Below are 20,924 nucleotides of genomic sequence, written 5' to 3' on the forward strand. Positions count from 1 at the left end.
ATCGGCCTGGATCCAGAACTAGAAGGTTCATCTGAACAGGACTTTGTCCTGGGCAGCAAGTCCACATAAAGAGATCAAATTATAGATAAGAAGTTTTCGATGAGCATGGAATTAAAGCAGAGATAGTTTAGGTACTCTCAAGAATTGTTTCTATCACACTATGGTGGCCTGAGCAATTGCCTTTATCCTTTAAAGAGATAAATTGATCTAGAACAAAAATCAGGGATTATAATCTGGCTTCATGTTGGTACTGAGAAATGTTTGATTTTCAGGCTTTGCTTTTGGTAAATTCCATGTAGATCATCACTCTGCTAACACTTCTCCAGCCCACCCCATCCACGTGTGTATTAAGCACACTTCACTGTAACGAGAAACTTTTCTGCTTCTCTTATTCTTTGTATTCTGCTCTTATATTTATTTTGTTCATTTTGTCATTCATTCATCAAACATTTAGGAAAAGCCCAACCAGTGTTTTATTTATAAGCTGTAAGTGATCTCTGTGGACCTAAAAGTCCTGCTCTTTTACGAAAACCCATGATCTTGTGCTGGTAGGATGGAAGGAGACACAGCAAGTCTCTGGCATGATGCAAGCCCTGGGAAAAAAGTTCATTAAGCACTCAAGTGTGATAAGAACAAAACAAGACAATGAAATCTTTTAGAAAGTACTCATTAAACATTTAGACTCTGAGAACTTGACTTTGATAAATTAGAAAGCCAGAAAAAATGGAACTAGTTCCCACTGGGTTTCCTTATCCGGCTTATCCTTAATCGGCCAATAATCCTAATGGCTTTGAACGGCTCTATAAATGCTTCTCTGTTGTGGCCTCAAGCGTAAGGAGAGTTTTAGGGAAAGCTATACGTTAGACAAGATGTTAGGAGATAAAGGAAGTAATGACAAAGGGACTGAATATCTCGAAAGAGTAAGAAAGGTGTTAGCAAAAGGAATTGGCGGGTGTAAATATGAAATTCAGAGAACTTCAGACTTATTTTTGATTAACTGCCAAGTACCTGGCATTATGGTAAGTTGGTAGGAAAATGCCTCCAAAAGTTTAAAACATAGTCCCTGTACCCAAGGGGCTCGTAAGGCAGATTACATACCAAGTGGCAAGACTCAGGCTGGGCTTGGCAGGTTGAGCACTGTTTGAATGAGGGAGGAGATCATGCCAAGATAAGAGAACAGTGTGGGCAAAAGCCTGGCGACATGGCCTGATTTCAAAGGGAACTGGCTGGATTAAAATGAGCCAGTGCACACCAGGAAGGAGGGAAAAGAACTGAAAGCTAACCTTATACACAAGAATATTGAGGCTTTGTTCTTTTGAAAAAGCCAGCAATTTAACTAATTTATAATTTAACTCCTTTGTCTAGCTGATGGAAAATTTACCAAATTTTTGTTTGTGAAAATATACTCACCAAACCTGTATGATAAAGGAAACCTCTAGACATTTCCATAGAGAGAAATGACAATCAGTTTTAGATGTGAAAGTAGTGTAGTCAGTATATAAGCTAACCCAAGAATTTAAGCATAAGGGTGACGGGGAGGAATTCATATGCAATGACTATCACAGATACATAATGTTAATAGTATGTGTTATATATACATATGTGTGTATGTGTATAATTACTCATTTACTGTAGTCCTCAACAATTTTTGAAGGAAGCATTTTACCCTCAATATAGATACATGGAGGGAAAAAGGAGGCTAGGTCAATTTCTCAATGTTGCAACTAAAGCTAAGATCAAAGTTAAATTGGATATGAAGACGAACCTTCTGCAAAAGTCCTGTACAATTTAAGTTTCTAAAAATGTCATGGAGAAGACCTGAGAAAAGCCCAAACTTAGTTGAGATATTGAAGCATTGCCTTTGTACTAGAACATGGCCCAAAATACTTTATAATGTATTAGTAATAAAATAGAATGTAGGAGGTCTCCCACAAGGCTGCCCGTATCTCAGGCTCCACTGGGAAGGACCCCCTTCTTGGCTCATTGAGTTTTTTCTTTGGTGCTAGTCTTATTTTTCACAGTAGGTTCTTCCAGTCTCCGACCCTGCAGGGAATAAGCCTAACTGATGGTGTTCTGCTCTGAGGAAAACATTGGCTCACTCAGTGTAGAAACTTCTGCTTACAGAAGCTGCCCACAGCTGTCGATGGTTCCCCCTAGGCCAGACTCTCATTTTCACTCTCTCCAGAGAAAAGTTTCTGGTGACATGCCTGGGTGGGAAAGGGGCAATTGCTGAGCTAATGGAATAGGTGAGGAGAACTGAAAGGTTCTATTTTGTAATCAGTTTTCTCTACAAATTTTCTTGTTTTTAGGCCCACCTTCAACCTCACTTCCAGAGATGCCCTATTGTTTCCAGTTGCTGAGCTTTTTATGGGTTCTGCCGTATAAATTTTTTTAATTTTGTTTGTTTGTTTATTTAGAGGCGGTACTGGGGATTGAACCCAGGACTTCGTGCATGCCAGGCATGCACTCTACCACTGAGCTATACCCTCCCTCCCTGGGCTCTGCAGTGTAAATTAAGTTCCTTGAATTGAACTTTCCTGGGTCTGCTAATCAGTCATCATTTGTCTTTCTGCTTCCCACTTTCTGAAGTGCTGGTGCTCTTGTCTCTTCTCCCATCTCTTTGTCTGGAGCGGGGCGTATGTGTATGTGTGTGTGCATGTGCGTCAAGCCTTTTACACTTCTCAATGATAGTTCAGGGGAGAGACCAGCACACGTGTCCAGTTCTCCGGAAGTCCCTTCACCTATACTGTACAGAGCCTCCTGGAAGTCATTCTTCAGGCCTGTTCTAGATTGTGTTTGAGCAAGTGATTAAATGTTTTTCTAAGGATGTATTTTTGTTTGTTTTTTATTGAAGTATAGTTGATTTACAGTGTTGTGTTAGTTTCTGGTGTACAGCATAATGATTCAATTATACATATATATTTTCCTTTCCATATTCTTTTTCATTATAGGTTTTTACAAGATACTGAATGTAGTTCCCTGTACTATACAGTGGGACCTTGTTAATCTATTTTATACATGGTAATTTGTACCTGCTAATCCCAAATCCTAATTTATACCTCCCCCCATCTTTTCTGTAGCTTGGCAGGCCCATGAGTAATGTTTATTTCATTTATCTTTTGCGAACAGGGAAGAGGATATGAGATGCCACACAGAAATACTCTCTGTTAAGATGTATGTAATAAACCCTAGAATAACCACTTAGGAAATAACTTCTTCAAAAAGTGAAAAATCAAGAAAGAAATTAAGGGGCTACATCATAGAAAATATGTACTTACTGTTTTAAAAAAATAGTCAAGGAGGAATAGAGGGACAAAAAAGGCATGAGATGTACAGGAAACAAAAACTAAATTGGCAGACAGAAGCCAACTACATCAGTAATGACATTAAATGTGAATGTCATAAGCAACCCTATAAGATGACAGAGATTATAATTTTTTACTGTTTTTTTTTAAAAACAAAACAAAACAAAAACAAGATCCAGCTATATGCTGGGTGAGCAAAACAGAGAATAGGAAAATAATAAAGAAAAATCAATGAAACCGAAAGTTAGTTCTTAAAAAAAAATCCACAAAACTGACCAACCTTTAGCTATATTGACCAAGAAAAAAGGAGAGAGTACTCCAGTTTTTAGAATCAGAAATGAAAGAGGGGAGAGTTCTACCAACCTTACAGAAATAAAAACAATTATAAAGGAATCCTGTGAACAGTGGGATATGCCAGTAAATTGTACAACTTAGATAAAATGGACAAATTACTTGAACAGGGCCCTCTCTGCATAGGAACTGACATTGGGATGCATTTACAGGCTGCTGCCCTCTCCTCTCAAGGATGCAGTGGAAGTATCAACCTGGAGAAGATGCTATACAATGCAAGAGGTGAACTCTGCCCTCAGTAAAATCCAGCTGGTGGGATATTCTCAGAAAATTGTGAGTGTTAATATGATTCTAAGTGAATGATGAATGCTTTCAATTCATAATGTTCTTTGGAAGGATCATTTAGTTCCCTTTTTAACGCCATTCAGTCACTACAAATCTTGAGCTAGTTCGTGGTGAAAAGACAGAGCATCTGTTGTTTCTCTCCATCCTTCACAGGTCCTTACCGGCGCTCTTTCCTAGCCCTTATGTTCCCCGTCACTAGTTAGCATTCAGTTGGCCAGCCTGTCATGAGTCAAGAGAAAGGCATCTCATTCCGTTCACTTTAGAACAGTAGACACTGCTTTATAGGTGTTGGACTAGTGAAATAGGAAACAGAGAACATAAAAGTGATCAAGAAGCAATTTGGTAAGTATAACTTTTGAGGTCTGACCTGATCATGGTAAAGGTTCCCATTTCTGTTACCTGTTGCCCAGAGCCGCTCTTTACAGAACAACCAAGAGAGTAACACCTAACCTGAAAAGAGAAAAAAGAAAAGACAAGAAAACCTAAGTATTTGTGCCTGTGGTCCATTTCATAATATATCATCTCTGCCTTGTAACAAGCAAGACCTGGGTGCCTGGTGACGTGTGGATGCGCTGAAACTCTCAGACTGTAGAATTACTTGCTCTGTCTCCCCGGGTCTCCATCATCTTTCTGTTTTACTTTAGACTTTCTGGTTCACTTTTAAATAGTTTCTGTTTCTACATGGAGAGGATATTTCTGTTGTTCCCTGCAGTATGACTAGTATGACTGCTGAAAGCTTAACACACGTTCTCACTGTGGTTTTCTCCTAGGAGCTTTTTGGTGCGGTCCAGGTGACCCCTCTAAGCTCTGGCTACGCCCTTGGAAGCTCCAACTGGATTATCCAATCCCATTATGAGAAAGTGTCTTACGTCTCTGGATCCTCCTTGCTTACCACACACCCCCAGGTAATTCTCCATTCTCTTTTGACAGCTCACCTTTTTTTGGTTACTTAGCCCAAATTCAGAATGTATCCAGAGTAGAATCAGCTGTTTTTAACTCTTTCTAATTTCAGTGTCTACAGTTTTTTGGTTTAGTTGTTTTTTTTTTAATTTTATTTTACTGTGGTAAGAACACTTCCCATGAGATCTACCCTCTTAATAAAATGTTAATGGTACAATACATTACTGTTGACTGTAAGGACAGCATTGTACATCAGATTTCTAGAGGTTTTTCATCTTGCTTACCTAAAACTTGCTGTTCTGCTCTTCAGCAAAGTTAGATTACTCATGTCCAAACATTGAGGATCCTAGTTCCCCGGTAAGATCCTGCTGCCTTTAGGGTCACCTCTAGGATTCTGAGATTTCCCAGTACTTGTAATAACCATAGCTTGATGTGTGTGACAGAGATGGTCACTTGTTTACAGCAGATATTAAATTACTCAAAATTTACTAAGGGCCTACTATGTGTCAAGCACTCATGTAAGGAGATTCACTGCTGACCCACAGACCAGGTCCCTGCTCGTGCATCTACTTTCAGTTGATGTACTGAGGGAGGATGGTGTGCGGAAAATAAATGAGAAGTAATTCCAGGTCGTGACACAAGTACTAAAAACAACAGAGCAGGGTTATGTACAGATTGACGGAGATTAGTTTAAACTGGATGGTCAGAGAGAGCTTCTGGGGGTGATCTCGTTGCGACTGAGACCTGGAGAAATGAGGCACGGAGAGCTGTGTGGGCAAAGCATTACAGAGACGTGGCAGATGAAGGGCTCCGGATGCCTGAACAAGCTGGGCATGTCTGCTGAGCAAAGAAGACAGTGGTGATTGCAGCATGCTGAGTATGATCAGGAGATGTCCAAGAGGTTAGCGGAGGCCAGGCCATGGAGGACTTGATAGGCCAGGATGAGAAATTTGGATTTTATCTGAATATGTAGACTGAAGCGATTAGAAGGTCTTAAGTTCATCATTCATTGACGGTCATATTGGCAAGAAGCTAAGTGCATAAGTATTGCTGTAAATGTATTACTTATTCAATTTTAGGTATTTGTAAAGCATTTATTGGGATGGGGGTATAGCTTAGTCGTAGAGCACATGCTTGGTGTGCCTGAGGTCCTAGGTTCAATCCCCAGTACCTTCACTGAGGGGGGAAAATGAATTTATTGTTTATTTCATAAATCCTGGTTCTTTCCATGTTTGTAAATGAGTGCAAGGGAAATCAGATAGTTAGCCAATGGAGGGTGGATGGATGTATCGATGGATGGATCAATGGATAGATAACTTGGGGATGTCTGTATCCCATTTGAATTTGGGAAAAAGAATGACTGCTGTTAAGTCCAGAACAATAGGATGCTTCTGAGCTGCCACTCTGCATTATGTCTTCATTCCCTATTTATAATCAAGTTTCATTTCAAAGTCTAGAGGGGACAAGTTGCCATTTTTTCCTATAGCTAGCAGAATTCTGGGCTTTTCCACTTACTGAAATCAAAAGCCCATCAATGTCATCTTAATCCGCTTCACTGAATCAAAGTATTTTATTGGCAGCTTCTATCATTCCTGATAGATTCTTCCATAAAAGACAGGAAGATTACTTGGCTGCCAACTCGTCCAATTTGTTCTGCTTAGATCAAAGCCTTTACAGTATTATTGATGTAATTTCCAGTAAATTATTCTTACAAGGTCTGTAAATTTAAAGGGAAAATAAGGTCTTGAAAGTAATGAGCAACATACCTAAGTAATTAATTTTAATTTCTAGCTGGCAACCACTATGGTATATAAAAAAGAAAATAAATTAGGTTTTCTTTTACCTGGGTAATTGGATTCTATATTGCATTAGCAGGGATAAGAAAAGGTTTGGTTTGAAGAACCTTGGTAGTCTACTTCAGAGGTCAGCAAACTGTGGCCCTTGGACCGAATTTGGCCCCCCACCTGTTTGTGGAAATAATGTCTTATTGGAATACAGCCACACCCATATGTCTAAGGGTTATTTGCAACTGCTTATACACTACCATGGCAGTTAGATTTTAACGTTAGACTCTACAGAAAAGGGCCAACCACTGGTCTACTTGAATAATGGAACCCTTACAAGCTAGGAAGAATGTAGCAGGCCGCTGTACTGATCTAATAAACATGGGAATGAGGCTATGGATTAAGCCTGAAATAGTGAGAATGGGAAGATAAGTTAAAGAAAACACTGGCAGATCTTTAACAAACATTTATTGAATGCCCACTGTCTTCAGGGAAGGGAAAAATACAAGTCACAGATTTCATGCCTGGGCAACACTGAGAATGGTGATAATGACACTAATCCAGTTGACAATGAGGAGTGGGCAGGGGGGTCGTTAGTTTCAGAAGCAGGTAGTGGGTATGATGAATAGGAATTTGACAGAACGTTGGACAGATGGAAGTACAGAGCTGGAACTTGGATGTGAAGGCAAGCCTGGAGACAAATTGGAGAGTCATCAGGGTTTTTTTAAATATATAAATAAAGGGCTGTGGACTAAAGACTGAGCTGTGGCAAACAGTGGAAGGAAGAAAAATGGTCTTGAATAAGAATGGAGAATTAGAGGAGAACTGAGGCCAAAAAAAGTACAGCATCCCGAACAGAAAAGGAAGAGAACTAGCCTTTACTGAGCACAAGGTCTCAGTATTAATTTCTTTAATTGGTCTGATTCAGCAACCATGTTGAAGTCTCATGTTCTAGTGTTTAGCTATTGATGATAATATCTGCAAAGAAGTAGCAGTTTTGTTACTTCTCTTCCAATCCTTTTATCTTTTATTTCTTTTCCCTGTCTTATAACTATGCTCTCCAGTCCTGGGTTAAGCAGAAGTGATGGTGGTGGCATCATTATCCTATATCAGATTTTAAAGGGAATGCTTTTGTAGTCTCTTCATTAAATATGATGCTTACTATATGTTTTTATTTATCAAGTTAAGGAATTTCTCTGCTCTTCCTAATTTTCTGGCTTTTTAAAATCAGATGTAGATATTGTACTTTTTCAAATACTTTTTCTGAGTCTGTGAGATAATCATGTGATTTCTTTCCTTTAGACCATTTAAGTAGTGAACTGTAATGTTAGCTTTTCTCACATTTAACCATCCTTGCATTCTTGGGATAAATCTTATTGATCACAATTTATTCTTTTAAAAATACCTCCCTGGAATCATTTGGTCACTATTTTATTGAAGTTTATAATCTGTATCCATAAGTGAAAAATGGGCCCATACATTTGTTTGGAATCAAGGTGCATTAGTCTCATAAGATGATTTGGTCACCTTTCCATCTTTTTCTAATGCCAGCAATTTATAAGATAGGGATTATCTTTTCTTGAAAGTCAAATAAAATTGTTTAAGCCTGGAATTACCATTTTAATTTTTTTCATAGTTATTGAACTGTATTTTCTTGGTCAACGTTGTGCCAATGTTGGCAGAAATTTGTCAATTTTGCCTAGGTTTTTGAAATCATACACATGGAATTTTATGTGTACTATTTATTTATTTAATTATTTATTTAGGTTTTTTTTTTATAATTCTCTTTTCATTCTAAATTTTTTTAATTACGTCTTTTTTTCTCCCTTGGTCAGACTTGCCAGAGGTTTGCCTGCATTATTGATTTTCTTCAAAGAAAAAGTTTTTGCTTTCAGTGGTTTCTGTTGTCTTTCTACTCTCTATTCTGCCCTTTATTATTTCTTTCCTTGGGTTTACTCTGCTGCTTTTCTTTTAATACTAAGCTCATTTGCTTCAATCTTTCATTGCTTTCCAATAAGTGTATTTAAAGCTGTCAGTTTCTCTGAATATCATTTAACTGTTAAATTTTTGTACGAAGTTTTTTGTCATTTGTATCTAAGTATATCATAATTTCCTTCTTAATGTTCCAGATTTAAATAACCAAAGGCTTTTTTATAGTATACTTCTCTTTGTTTCTAGTCCATTCGGTATGGTTAAGCTTAGGGTTAGACAAGACTTTTGTCAAGTCATACTTAAATTTCAGGGTTCTGGGTTTTTTTTTTTTTTTTTTTTTTTTGCATTTTAATAAGAGTGTACTGATTCATTGACAGTCTTACTTTGTTGTTTTTTTTTTAATTGAGGTTTAGTCAGTTTACAATGTTGCATCAATTTCTGGTGTACAGCACAATTCTTCAGTCATAAATGAATGTACATGTATTCATTTTCATATTCTTTTCCACAGTGAGCTACTATGAGATATTGAATATATTTCCCTGTGCTATACGGTATAAACTTGTTTATCTATTTTATATATACCAGTCAGTGTCTGCAAATCTCAAACTCCCAGTTTATCCCTTCCCACCCAGCTCCCCACTGGCAACCACAAGTCTATATTCTATGTGTGTGAGTCTGTTTCTGTTTATATATAAGTTCATTTGTCTTTTTTTTTAGATTCCACATATGCATGATATCATAAGGTATTTTTCTTTCTTTTTCTGGCTTACTTCACTTAAAATGATATTCTCCAGGGCCATCCATGTAGCTGCAAATGGCATTATTTTTATCATTTTTTATGGCTGAGTAGTATTCCATTGTATAAATATATCACAACTTCTTTATCCAGTCATCTGTCAAGGGACATTTAGGTTGTTTCTATGTCTTGGCTAATGTAAAAAGTGCTGCTATGGTGTTGCTAAGAGGTGCAACACCAGTGATAATATACATTTGCCCTTGAGTGGTGAAATGGAGATGGTGGTGGTGTCAGTTTGGTTTGGACAGTGTCACTAAAAGCCTTTTAAGTCTACTCTTTTACAGTTGCCCTGGGAATCCACAAGAAATGTCTCCAAGTTACAGGGCTAAAACTACGAACATCTAGTCTGACTTGATCATGAAGAATCTCATAATGTCCAACCTGGTCATAGTCATATTATATGTAATACTGCCTTTGTTTCTATTATGAGCATTTACTTTTCAGAGGACAGTGGTAATGGCTGAGGTTCAGAGATGATGTTTTCAGGGCTAGAGTTTGTTCCCCACTATGTCTTGGTTTAAATCAGTAGTTCTTAATTAATCTTTTGGTAGTCATGCCCCCAAATGACAACCTAATTAAATCTGTGGAAAGATGTCTACTAGCACACAGAATTCTAGGTACCATTTCAGGAGGTCCCTAGCTCTCTGAATTCCCCCCATCAGCCCTGTGAGTCATTAGTGGCTTGTTCTAATATGGTCCTTATAAAATTGTCATTTTAAGCTAAATATGCTACCCAACAGAGCTGGTCTCCTTTGTCACCATCCCGATTGCCCTCTGTTTGATGTGTACACAGTGAACATTCCCAGGCTCATCATGCATCTGCTACTATAAACCACTGTACTTGACCTCCCCCTTCCTAACAGTGAACGTCTGTGTATTTGTTGGAGAAGTGCAGATAGGTCAGTTCTGCCTGAGCAGAGGAAAAGCTCTTACGTGCGTGGTTATCTATTGGTGCAAATAGGAATTAGAAGCTACTCAGTGGAATTGGCACAACTCTATTTTTTCTGTATCCATGTTAAGTGTTTTTCAGATTATAAAGCAGCTTATATAACCACAATCACATAATTTTTTTTAAAAATGAGGCCCTTGTACCCATGTATGTATAAAATGCTAAAGGACGATGCATCCAAAGGGCATTTTTTAATTGAGTAATAGTTATTTTACAATGTTGTGTCAAATTCTAGTGTAGAGCACAATTTTTCAGTCATACATGAACATGTATATATTCATTGTCACATTTTTTTTCGCTATGAGCTACCACAAGATCCTGTATATATTTCCCTGTGCTGTACAGTATAATCTTGTTTATCTATTCTGCATTTTAAAACCCCAGTCTGTCCCTTCCCACCCCCCGCCCCCTTGGCAACCACAGGTTTGTATTCTATGTCTGTGAGTCTGTTTCTGTTTTGTATTTATGTTTTGTTTGTTTGTTTTTAAGATTCCTCATATAAGCGATCTCTTAACGGTATTTTTCTTTCTCTTTCTGGCTTACTTCACTTTGAATGACATTCTCTAGGAACATCCATGTTGCTGTAAATGGCTTTATGTTGTCAGTTTTTGTGGCTGAATAGTATTCCATCGTATATATATACCACATCTTCTTTATTCAGTTATCTGTTGATGGACATCTAGGCTGCTTCCATGTCTTGGCTATTGTAAATAGTGCTGCTATGAACATTGGGGTGCAGGTTTCATTCTGAAGTAGGGTTCCTTCTGGATATATGCCCAGGAGTGGGATTCCTGGGTCACATGGTAAGTCTACTCCTAGTCTTTCGAGGAATCTCCATACTGTTTTCCACAGTGGCTTTCCTTGCTTCCCTCTCCAACTCTTAATGATTTAGATGTCTTCTTTTACAATTTTGTGTTTATTCTTTTTGTAATTCATGACAGTTATCTCCTTTCCAGTTACAAGTTTCTCATTTTTGTAGCATCCTGCTTCTTTTCTATTTAGAGTAGACCTGTCATTATTTCTTTTAGCATGGGTTTAGTGTTGCTAAACTCTAAGTTTTTGCTTGTCTGTGAAGTTCTTTATCTCTCCTTCTATCCTAAAGGATAGCCTTGCTGGATAGAGTATCCTTGGCTGCATCTTTCTTTCATTCAGGACTTGGAATATATCTTGCCACTCCCTTCTGGCCTGTCGTGTTTGTGTAGAGAAATCAGCTGAGAGCCTTATGGGGGTTCCCTTGTAACTCACTCTTTGTTTTTCTCTTGCTGCCTTTAGGATCCTTTCTTTATCCTTGACTCTGGCCATCTTGATTATGATGTGTCTTGGTGTGGGTCTGTTTGGGTTCTTCCTTTTTAGGACCCTCTGAGCCTCCTGTACTTGGATATCTGATTCTTTCTTTAGGTTTGGGAAGTTTTCAGTCATGGTTTCTTCAAATACCTTTTCAGTCCCCTTTGTTCTTTCTTCCCCTTCTGGAACCCCTATTATGCGTAGATTGGCACACTTTATATTATCCCATGGGTCCCTTATATTGTTTTCATTGTTTTTTATTTGTTTTTCTCTCAGCTGTTCTGATTGGGTGCTTTCTGTTGTCCTGTCTTCTAGGTCACTTATTTGTTCCTCTGCATTATCTAGCCTGCTCTGTACAGCCTTTAGGTCAGCTCTCATCTCAGCAAATGAGTTTACTAATTCTACTTGGTTCTTCTTTATAGCTTCTGTTTCATTTTTGACATATTTTATATCTCTAAACACTATTTCTTTTAGTTCCTTCAGTACTTTGATCAGTCCTTTTTTGAAATCTTGATCTTGTAGGTCATCAACGTCTATTTCCTTGATCGTGCTTTCAGGGTATTTCTCTTGATCTTTTAATTGGGAATGGTTCCTCTGCTTCTTCATATTGCTCATATCTCTCTGGCACTGTGGCTTAAGGAGTATCAGTTATCCAGTTCTCTGGGAGACAGTGTCGTCTTAATCATTTTATCAAGAGGTCTTTGTGTCTTCGCCCTGTTCCGTGAACTCAGCTTGCTGTTTCCAGAGGCCCTCTGTTGGCGCCCTTATCTGTGCTGCTCCCAGTGGCTGTTGGCTATCAGATCGCGCCCGGTCCTAACACTGGATCAGGAGCTGAGCTCTTACCCAGTGGGCAGGCGGGTCACTCCCCCTCCCGATGCCGCAGTCTGATGCTGCACTTTTAGGGGAGGCAGGTGGGCAGATCGTGCCCCTCCCAGCACCGTGGTCAGGTGCTGTGTTCCTGCAGGAAGTAGGGTGGCTGCCCGCCCTCTCCCGGCGCAGGTCGCTCCGCTGCTCTGTGCAGCTGCCCGCTCGGCCTCGGGTGGGCGCTCTGAAGGCAGGCTTGGGGAGGACACCAGAACCGCCCTGCCCCAGCTCCCTGCCGAAACTCAGCTCCTTGTTTGTCTTGGCCGCACGAGTTCTCTGAGGTGCCAGGGCAGAAAGATCCTATCTGCCTGGGGCTGTAAACAAGTCTCAGTCCTGCCTAGGAGGTTGCGGAGCCCCAGGTGCAGGTTCAGGACTTGGCCCGCCCCAGCTGGGGCGCTGCGCACAGGAGGAGGTGGCGGCTGTGGCTGCACCCGCCTCTCTTCTCGTGAGAAGCGCCAGTAATGGCGGCGCCGGTCTGAGGAGACAAAGGCTACAGCGCCTCTCCCCCCAGGGCACACCAGCTGGTTGCTTTGCTTTTTTCACAGTTTATGGGGGACCAAGGTTGCTCTGCTCCGTATCCCCTCCCGACCATGGCGCGCGGCCCCCTGCAGTCCCCCGGGGCCACCTCAGTGCAGCTGCCCCCATCTTCTGCCCAGCTCGGGTGGCCCGGCCTGGCCCCAGCTGCTGGCTCGCGTCTCGGGCTGGGTGTCGCGGGGACCCTTTGTGGCCATTTAACTCAGTTCTGTCGGTCAAGGGCTGCTCAGGGCAGATCTGAGCCTCGGAGGCTCCCCCTCTGTCCCGCTGGCCTCTCCACTGGGGAGGGGGAGACCCAGCGAACGAGCGCCAGTCCTCCTTTGCTGCTCCCTCCCCGCAGGACCGGTCCTGCACTGTTTTGCTTTTTCTTCTCTGTTTTTCCCTTTTCTCCTACCAGATTTTTGGCATCTTTGTCTTTCGAAGAGGGTGATGTTCTGTCGGAGTTCGGCAGGTGATCTGGTTGGCTGAGTAGGTCCGTAGATGTGAGTTTTTGTGTATTTGTGGGAGAGGGTGAGCTACAAGCGTCCTTCTACTCCACCATCTTGCTTGTCTCGATTATATGCTTATTTTTCATTGAGGTAAAATTTATATATAGTGAAACCCAAAAATCTTGGATGTACAATTCTGTCAGTTTTCATATCGTGTCATCACCGTACTAGACGAGACATAGAACTTTTTTTATCACCCCATTAAGTTCCTTTGTGCCTCCTCACATCCATCCTGATCCCCTTTGGGCAACCACCATTCAGTGATATACTTTTCGTTAGAGGAAATAAGATGACTTGATCATGAGCTGGACATAGAAAAAGCAATGCCTGTAATCTCCTTTTCCTTCACCACTTGTAGATAACTTTTTTTTTTCTTCTAAATTACTAAGCATAGTTCTCTGTGGTTTTTCAGCCCATGGACCAAGCTTCCCTCAAAAACAGTGATGTTCTCATTCTGACTGGCCTTACTCAGATTCCCACCGCAAACCCAGACGGCATGGTGGGAGAGTTCTGTAGCAACCTGGGTATGTATCCCACACAAAGCTTAAATGGGATGAAATGCTTTAAAATCTTTTTTCATACCTTCTATCATGTTTTTTGTCCCTTTCCTTCACATTCTCATCCTGTGATGCCCCCTTTTAAAGCCTTTTTCCCTGTTTACTCCTACCCTTTCTGCTTATCCTTCAAAAGCCTACTGTTGTCAAAAGAAAAAAAGCAATTCTTAAGCAACTAAAATCTGAAGATGCAGTAGGAATGGTTGTTATAGCAGTAAATCTGAATTTTAGGCACTTTATACAAGTACTCAACACTCTCCCACTTGATTTATGTAGAACATTCTTCTTACTTGGTGGAATTTGGGGGTGGGCCAGGGCTGCTTATAGGGTAAGCAGAGTTAAAGAAAGGAAGAATTGCATCTTTGCTTTGCAAATAATAGCACAGAAAAGACTATTAATACTTTGAATTCACAATAGTGATACACTGAACTGGTATATTTTTCCCCTTACCAATATTTGGTTGGTGTTATTTTTCCTTCTTTTGGAGAAAGATTAAATTGAGAGACTTGTGGGATGCGTTCTACCTGGAAGAAATGTATGTTTCTTTGGATATAAATTGTCAGTGAAATCGAGAAATGCTGCATTTCTTTTAGGAATGTGAACATCGCTTACTGTCTCAGCCCAGGCTGTTGTAACAAAATACCACAGACTGAGTGATTTTCAACAACATTTATTTCCCATAGTTCTGGAGGCTAGGAAGTCTGAGATCAGGTTGCCAGCGTGGTCGGGTTCTGGTGAGGGCCCTCTTCCCAGCTTGCAGACAGCAGCCTTCCTGCCGTGTCTTCACCTGTCAGAGAAAAACTGCTCTGGGGCCTCTTCTTCCTATAAGGGCACTAATCCCATCATGAGGGCTCCACCTGAATGGCCTATCTGCACTTAGTTAGGGCCCAAAAGCTCCCCTCCTAATGCCATCACATTGGAGGTCAGGGCTTCCACATGTGAATTTTAAGGGACACAAATGTTCGATCCATAGTAGTTACCAAAGAGGAGTTGATGAGCTCAGGCCCCTCAGCTCTGGGGGAGGGAAGTGGTTCTCATCTTATGTTTACATGAAAGGCACTATCCTTTGAAATTTCACTTGCCCATGGCAATAATCATAGTCTTTTTTGTTCTTTGCTAATTTTAAGCCAAAGGTAATTGATTCTTACCTTGGAAAAATTATTGAACTAGTCTCAAATAGAATCGTTGCCTTGTATGTTTGTTTGTTTATAATCTAGAATCATAGACTCAAAGAACTTCAGGTCTTAAAGGAAACTTACATCTAATCCGCTGTTTCTTAAAGTCAAGTCCACTAACCACCTGCCTTAAGATCAAAGAGGCTACTTATTAAAAACACAAATTTAGAGTCCCTACCACAGACCTAGTAAGTCAGACTCTGGGGAGAGGAGAGACTCAGTAAAAAAATTGCATTTTCAACATGTTCTGGCAATTTTTGTGCAAAATAAAGCTTGCCAGCCACTAATCTAGTTCACTCCTCTCGTAAGTGGTGAGGAAACAGGCCCAGCAGGGTGTAGTGGCTTACCTAGGGTCCTGTAGCCTGTGACAGGGCAGGACTGGAACCGGCCTCTTGAGCCCTGACCTCTGACCTTGTCTGTTTCCGTGGATACTACAGTGCTGTAGTAATAGCAGGTTGGCCATTGCTCCAGGTGCAGCACCTGGGAGAACCTGTGTGTCCGAGCTGGGGACAGAGGAGGATGTAAGGCATCGGAGACTTCAAGTTTCGTTCCCAAGAGCTGCTCGTTTCAATTTATGTTGGAAACTAAACAAAACACGAAGTTAAGAGATCTTTGACTTTTTTTAGCCAGCTGTAACTTTGAATATGATTTTACCCATAAGTTGCAGTTCCTCATTTGATAACTTATTTCAAGTATTTAAAGTATAAAGCATTTTCTTATAAGTAAAACATTAGTGAAAGAAAAGGCCACTAAAATGAGTCAAACGGAAAAACTTGGCCTATTTCCTTATAGGTCATTCAGCAGTGGTCAGAGACCGAACATGGAGAAATCCAGCAAAGTTTTGAGCAGGAGCTAAAAAGACAAGGAGCTTGGCGGGTCTGTCCTGAAGCTCGTCTGCCATGGGTAACCTTTAAGACCGAAGCCCTTGATTGCACACCTTGTTCCTGGGGACCCCGACATTGACTAAAAACTCAGCTGATTTTCAGCCAGCCTCTGGGTGCTCCCACTCTGGTGCTCTTCTAGAAAAGAAGTAAATCGTTATACATGTGAAGTGATTTACAGAAGTAGGAGAATGAAAGAAATGCAGATATTTAGAGTCCATTTCACCTGCATAAAGCTGTTCTTTTGATACTAATTTCTTCCCCCTCTGGCTTCGACCTTTCTAGCACTGACAGTCCGGAACGGAGGAAACGTCTTGGTTCCCTGCTACCCCTCCGGAGTGATCTATGACCTCCTGGAATGCCTGTACCAGTACATTGACTCCGCCGGCCTCTCCAGCATCCCCTTCTATTTCATCTCCCCAGTGGCTAACAGTTCACTCGAGTTTTCCCAGATTTTTGCCGAGTGGTATGTCTCTCTTCCTGTGATTCAGTACTTTCAAGCAGTAAGAATAGAAAAGTGTTTTTTAATTTTAATTTTAAAAAATAGAAATAATCCTGTTTTTTCTCACATTCCTCGGAAACCTTCATTTTGTTGTTTTTCTGTGTGTGTAATATGAAGATTATCTTAATGAAAGCCACCTCTGTTCTGTTGCCAGAGTTGAGAAGAATTGTTATCGAGGAGGGAGGGCAAATAACTTAACATAGCCAGCACTTTCCAAATCAGTAACGAAACTGTGGTACACTTACCTTCCTGCCTGCTACCCTTGGCCTGTTGGAAAGTGAAGTTATGTTCTAAAGGCTAAAAACAGCTTAAAGGCCAAGCTCATGTTGTCTAAAATTTATAATACCATGTCTGATAGGAAAAACTGGCTTATTTTTTTCCCATCAGTAGTAGAATATTTGGCAAAATTAAGTTTAATTACAGCAGGAAATTGATCAAATCCTAGGATGGGCAAATTAGTGAACAATATGAAGTGGGTGAATCTTTTCAGGATTATTTAGATGTGTGTTTGACTCTAACTCACCTGGCCAACAAAAGGGTAGAGTGGGAGGAAACAGAGCAACATAACTTTTACAGTGGGCCTAATAGTTAATAGCGCCCTAGAATGGGGCTGTGACCCAGATACAGGGCGCCCTTAATCAGCAGTGAGGTAGCCCGAGGCACGCGATAGTCCACTAAGCTGCTCATTTAGAAGGAATTTGTACATCTTTCTGTACAACGTACATCATTTGTACAACATACCTCAACATTATGCTCTGCCTCCCCTTTTTTAAATAGCTCTTTTTCTTCCAATTTTAATTGCTGTCAAGGTCCTTTTTTCTGTTTTTAGATTCAGACAGGCTTCTCCATCCTGTGTGCCTGTGACTCGTGTTTGTCCATAGGACTTTCTGTTGTTCTTTGCCTAGTTAGTGACTAACAATAAAAAGTCACTTTTATTGGTACCCACTGAATTTCATCCTTTGCTTAGTCTTTTCTCCCCCAACATAGGAAGGTAATCTTGAATAACTAGTAGTTCATCCTAAGTATCACTTGCACATTTAATCAGCGTGTGCGGAATTTCTTCATCTAGATCCTCCGTAAAAATATTGAAAAATACAAACTCCCGGGCCAGCCCTGTGGGCCCCTGTGGATGGCATCCTAGCCAGACGTGTGCCCTTCATGTCTGTCCTTCACCCATTACAGACTTTTCTTATTGGCAGAAATGTCTGATTGGGTGGAATTCAGGACTACTAAAATAAGAGTAGGTTGTTTTTGTGTTTCTGTTTTTTGATATGTGTTAGTTTTTCTTATGTGTGTAATCCATGTTTACTATAGAAAAAGACACAGTTACAGAGAACAGTAAAAAAAAAAAAAAAGAACCATGATCCCATGATCCACAAATAAATATCAATGTTAGATTCTGATTTATTTCTTCTTTCTATATAGGGATCGTGGCTGAATATTTAATTGTGAATCCTGCTTTTAAATTTTTTAATTTTATTAGATTAGACCATTATGAAATCTTTGAGACCATAATTTTTGCTCGACTGCATTATTACATGATTTGTCATCATTTATATATAGTATAATTTACTTAGCTATTGTCTTATGGGGTGGACAGACTTTTCCCAATTTTTTTCCTTTTAGTAATAAATTTTCAATTAATACCATTCTATGTATATATGACTACATCTTTTGCTTTAGGTAAGTTACTAAAAATAAGATTACTGGAACAAAAATGTATAAATATGTTTTAATGTTCATTATACAAATCTGAATTACTTTCCAGAAGAATGTTTACGTCTTCTGTAAATTGTTCCTTTTTTGCCCATTTATGTATTAGAGGTGTTGTAGAAATTTATTTGAACTCTCTCTATATATTAAAGATATTAACATTTTGTTATGTTTCTGCAGGCATTTTTTCCCATTTTGATACTTTTTTCAATTTTGTCTTTGATTTTGTTCTTACTTTGGAAAGTAATTTTCGGTACAAAAAAGTTGCCAAGAGAGTACAGAGAACTCCCATATACCTTCCACTCCATTTCTCCCGATGTTAAGACCTTACCCAGCCACGTGTCCTGCACCAAAACCAAGAAATTAACATAAGCACAGGATTATTAACTGAACTTCAGTCTTTATTCAGGTTGCACCAGTTTTCCCACTTATGCCTGGTTCCTGTTCCAGGATCCAGTCCAGGTACCACATTGCATTTAGCGCTTTGGTTTCTTTGACAAAGTATTTTAGTTTTATAGTCTTATGTATTGGTGCTAATTGACATAGCATATGACCCTTTGCAACAGTCTAAATCAAACTTTTAAACTAAGCTCTTTCATTTGTCTCTCTTCCTGAGTTTGAAATAAAGACAGTACTGATGTCTGTTTAGATGTTAATAATAAGTAACCCTTCAAATGTATCTTATTTCTATATTTACATCTTCTTCCAAAAAGGGTATAAAGTGATGTTTTTGAAATCAAGTTAAAGTAAACTGAGGATAGGAAGAATTAGATGATAGATTGTATTAATGAAGTTCAGAAAAAATCCAAGCTCTGGAGTCCCGAATTATTCCACCAAAAGTAATGTCCATTAGAATTGTGGAAATGCTTTAATTATATTTTGGTAGAATTCTTAGAAGCAGGCTCTAACAAATATACTTTACTACATATATTTTTTCCTTTTAAACTTTTAGAAACGGCAAACCTACAGAACACCCACATACCTTGATTTAACAGTTGTTAACATTTTGCCACATCTGCTTTATCCAGAAATCTCCATATTTTAAATGTCATATCTGACTAGGGGGAAACATAGACTACCTAGAACATTCAGTGTCTGTAGATTGAGATGGAGTTACTGGAGAGATTAGTTCCTCTCCAGTTTGAGTTCCCAGTTCTGCTATTAATGAAACAGTGCACGTATAAAATAGAAAGCCATGTCTCTGAAAATAAGCATATCACATTCTCCTCAAAATTCATCACAGCTAAATGCAGTATGGTTTCTTGGATTGGATCATGGAACAGAAAAGAGCATTAGTGGAAACATGAAACCTGAGTAAAGTCTAGAGGTTAGTTAATTGTAATGTATTAATGTTAACTTCTTAGTTTAACAGACATATCGGGGTTATGCAAGGTGTTAACTTAGGGGATATCAGGTGAAAGGTACACGAGAACTCTGTACTGTCTTTGCAACTTTTCTGTAAATCTAAAATTACTCCAAAATAGGAAGCTTATTTTTTTTAAGAAAAAATACATTGAGGAATTTCAGAGGTTAAAAATATGCTCACGGAGGGAGGGTATAGCTCAATGGCTGAGTGCATGCCTGGCATGCATGAGGTCAAGGGTTCAATCCCCAGTACCTCCATTAAAATAAATAAACCTAATTACCCCCCCAAATTAAAAAAAAATTAAAAACAAAACAAACAAACAAACAAACAAATAAATAAATGCTCACAAGAGACTTATGTCCTGAATACTCCGCAAATACTGGCTTTTATTCACAATGATATTCATTGGCAGGAAAATTATCAATAAGCTTCAGTATTCAGAATTTGCTCTGCTACCACTAGGTGGCAACAGATGCCACCATGCGCCCTGACCTAACATGCTGGTGTTTTTCCTCTTTTAAAAAGGCTTTGTCACAACAAACAGACTAAGGTATATCTCCCAGAACCGCCTTTTCCTCATGCAGAGGTAAGAAAATGCAGTTACTGGATCAGTGTAAGAAATAAATGTAGATAAATGGATGTGGGTAGAGATAGCAGGTCATTAAATTTTAAAAATCCCAAGGTAAACTGATACAGCACTTGGTTTCCCTTGTAAGATGGCAGCGAAGTACTCTCACTCAAGATTCATCACTTTCTCTTCTTATTATAACATTATATGACCAGTATATCATTCTGTTAGTAGCCTACCTCTGTTTTATTGACCAAGCGAGGAATTTTATTCCAGTGTCTGCTGACCTTTTTGCATACCAGATTTACGTAGTCTTTTACTTACTTTCTCCTTTCAGTTAGTTATGTCTATCACTGATGTAAGTTTTTAATGATAAAGATAACAATTCAGTTTAGAAAATAGAAAAATTCCCCCTTCCTCAGAACCAGTGAGTGTTTTTATATGACTATTTTTTTCCACTGGTTCTTTCACCAAACAGGGTATCATGGGCATTTTTCTGTGTGCCTCATTTATTTTTCTACTGCCTAATATTCCATGGTGTATCACATGAACATACTATAATGCACTTAACTGTTCCCTTGCTACTGGACAGTAGAGCTGCTCCCAGTTTTTTGTTATTTTTTTTTTAAAAGGATGTTTACATTGGTATAAGCACTTTGAGATAACTGACAGTATCTGCTAAAGCCGAGCATA

The 20,924-nt window shown here is 39.4% G+C and overlaps 1 protein-coding gene across 1 annotated transcript in view; it reads left to right on the forward strand.

Annotated features, from left to right (window-relative positions):
• The window catches only part of INTS9 (integrator complex subunit 9), an 84,521-nt gene that overhangs the window by 49,671 nt on the left and 13,926 nt on the right, over positions 1-20,924 (forward strand). The window contains exons 7-11 of the mRNA XM_010967825.3: positions 3,809-3,929; positions 4,712-4,846; positions 13,885-13,996; positions 16,368-16,548; positions 20,189-20,249. Of these exons, the coding sequence (XP_010966127.1) occupies positions 3,809-3,929; positions 4,712-4,846; positions 13,885-13,996; positions 16,368-16,548; positions 20,189-20,249 (610 nt within the window). The remainder of the gene's footprint in view (positions 1-3,808; positions 3,930-4,711; positions 4,847-13,884; positions 13,997-16,367; positions 16,549-20,188; positions 20,250-20,924) is intronic.

Source organism: Camelus bactrianus, chromosome 31 (assembly GCF_048773025.1).
Source record: "Camelus bactrianus isolate YW-2024 breed Bactrian camel chromosome 31, ASM4877302v1, whole genome shotgun sequence".
Classification (NCBI taxonomy): domain Eukaryota; kingdom Metazoa; phylum Chordata; class Mammalia; order Artiodactyla; family Camelidae; genus Camelus; species Camelus bactrianus.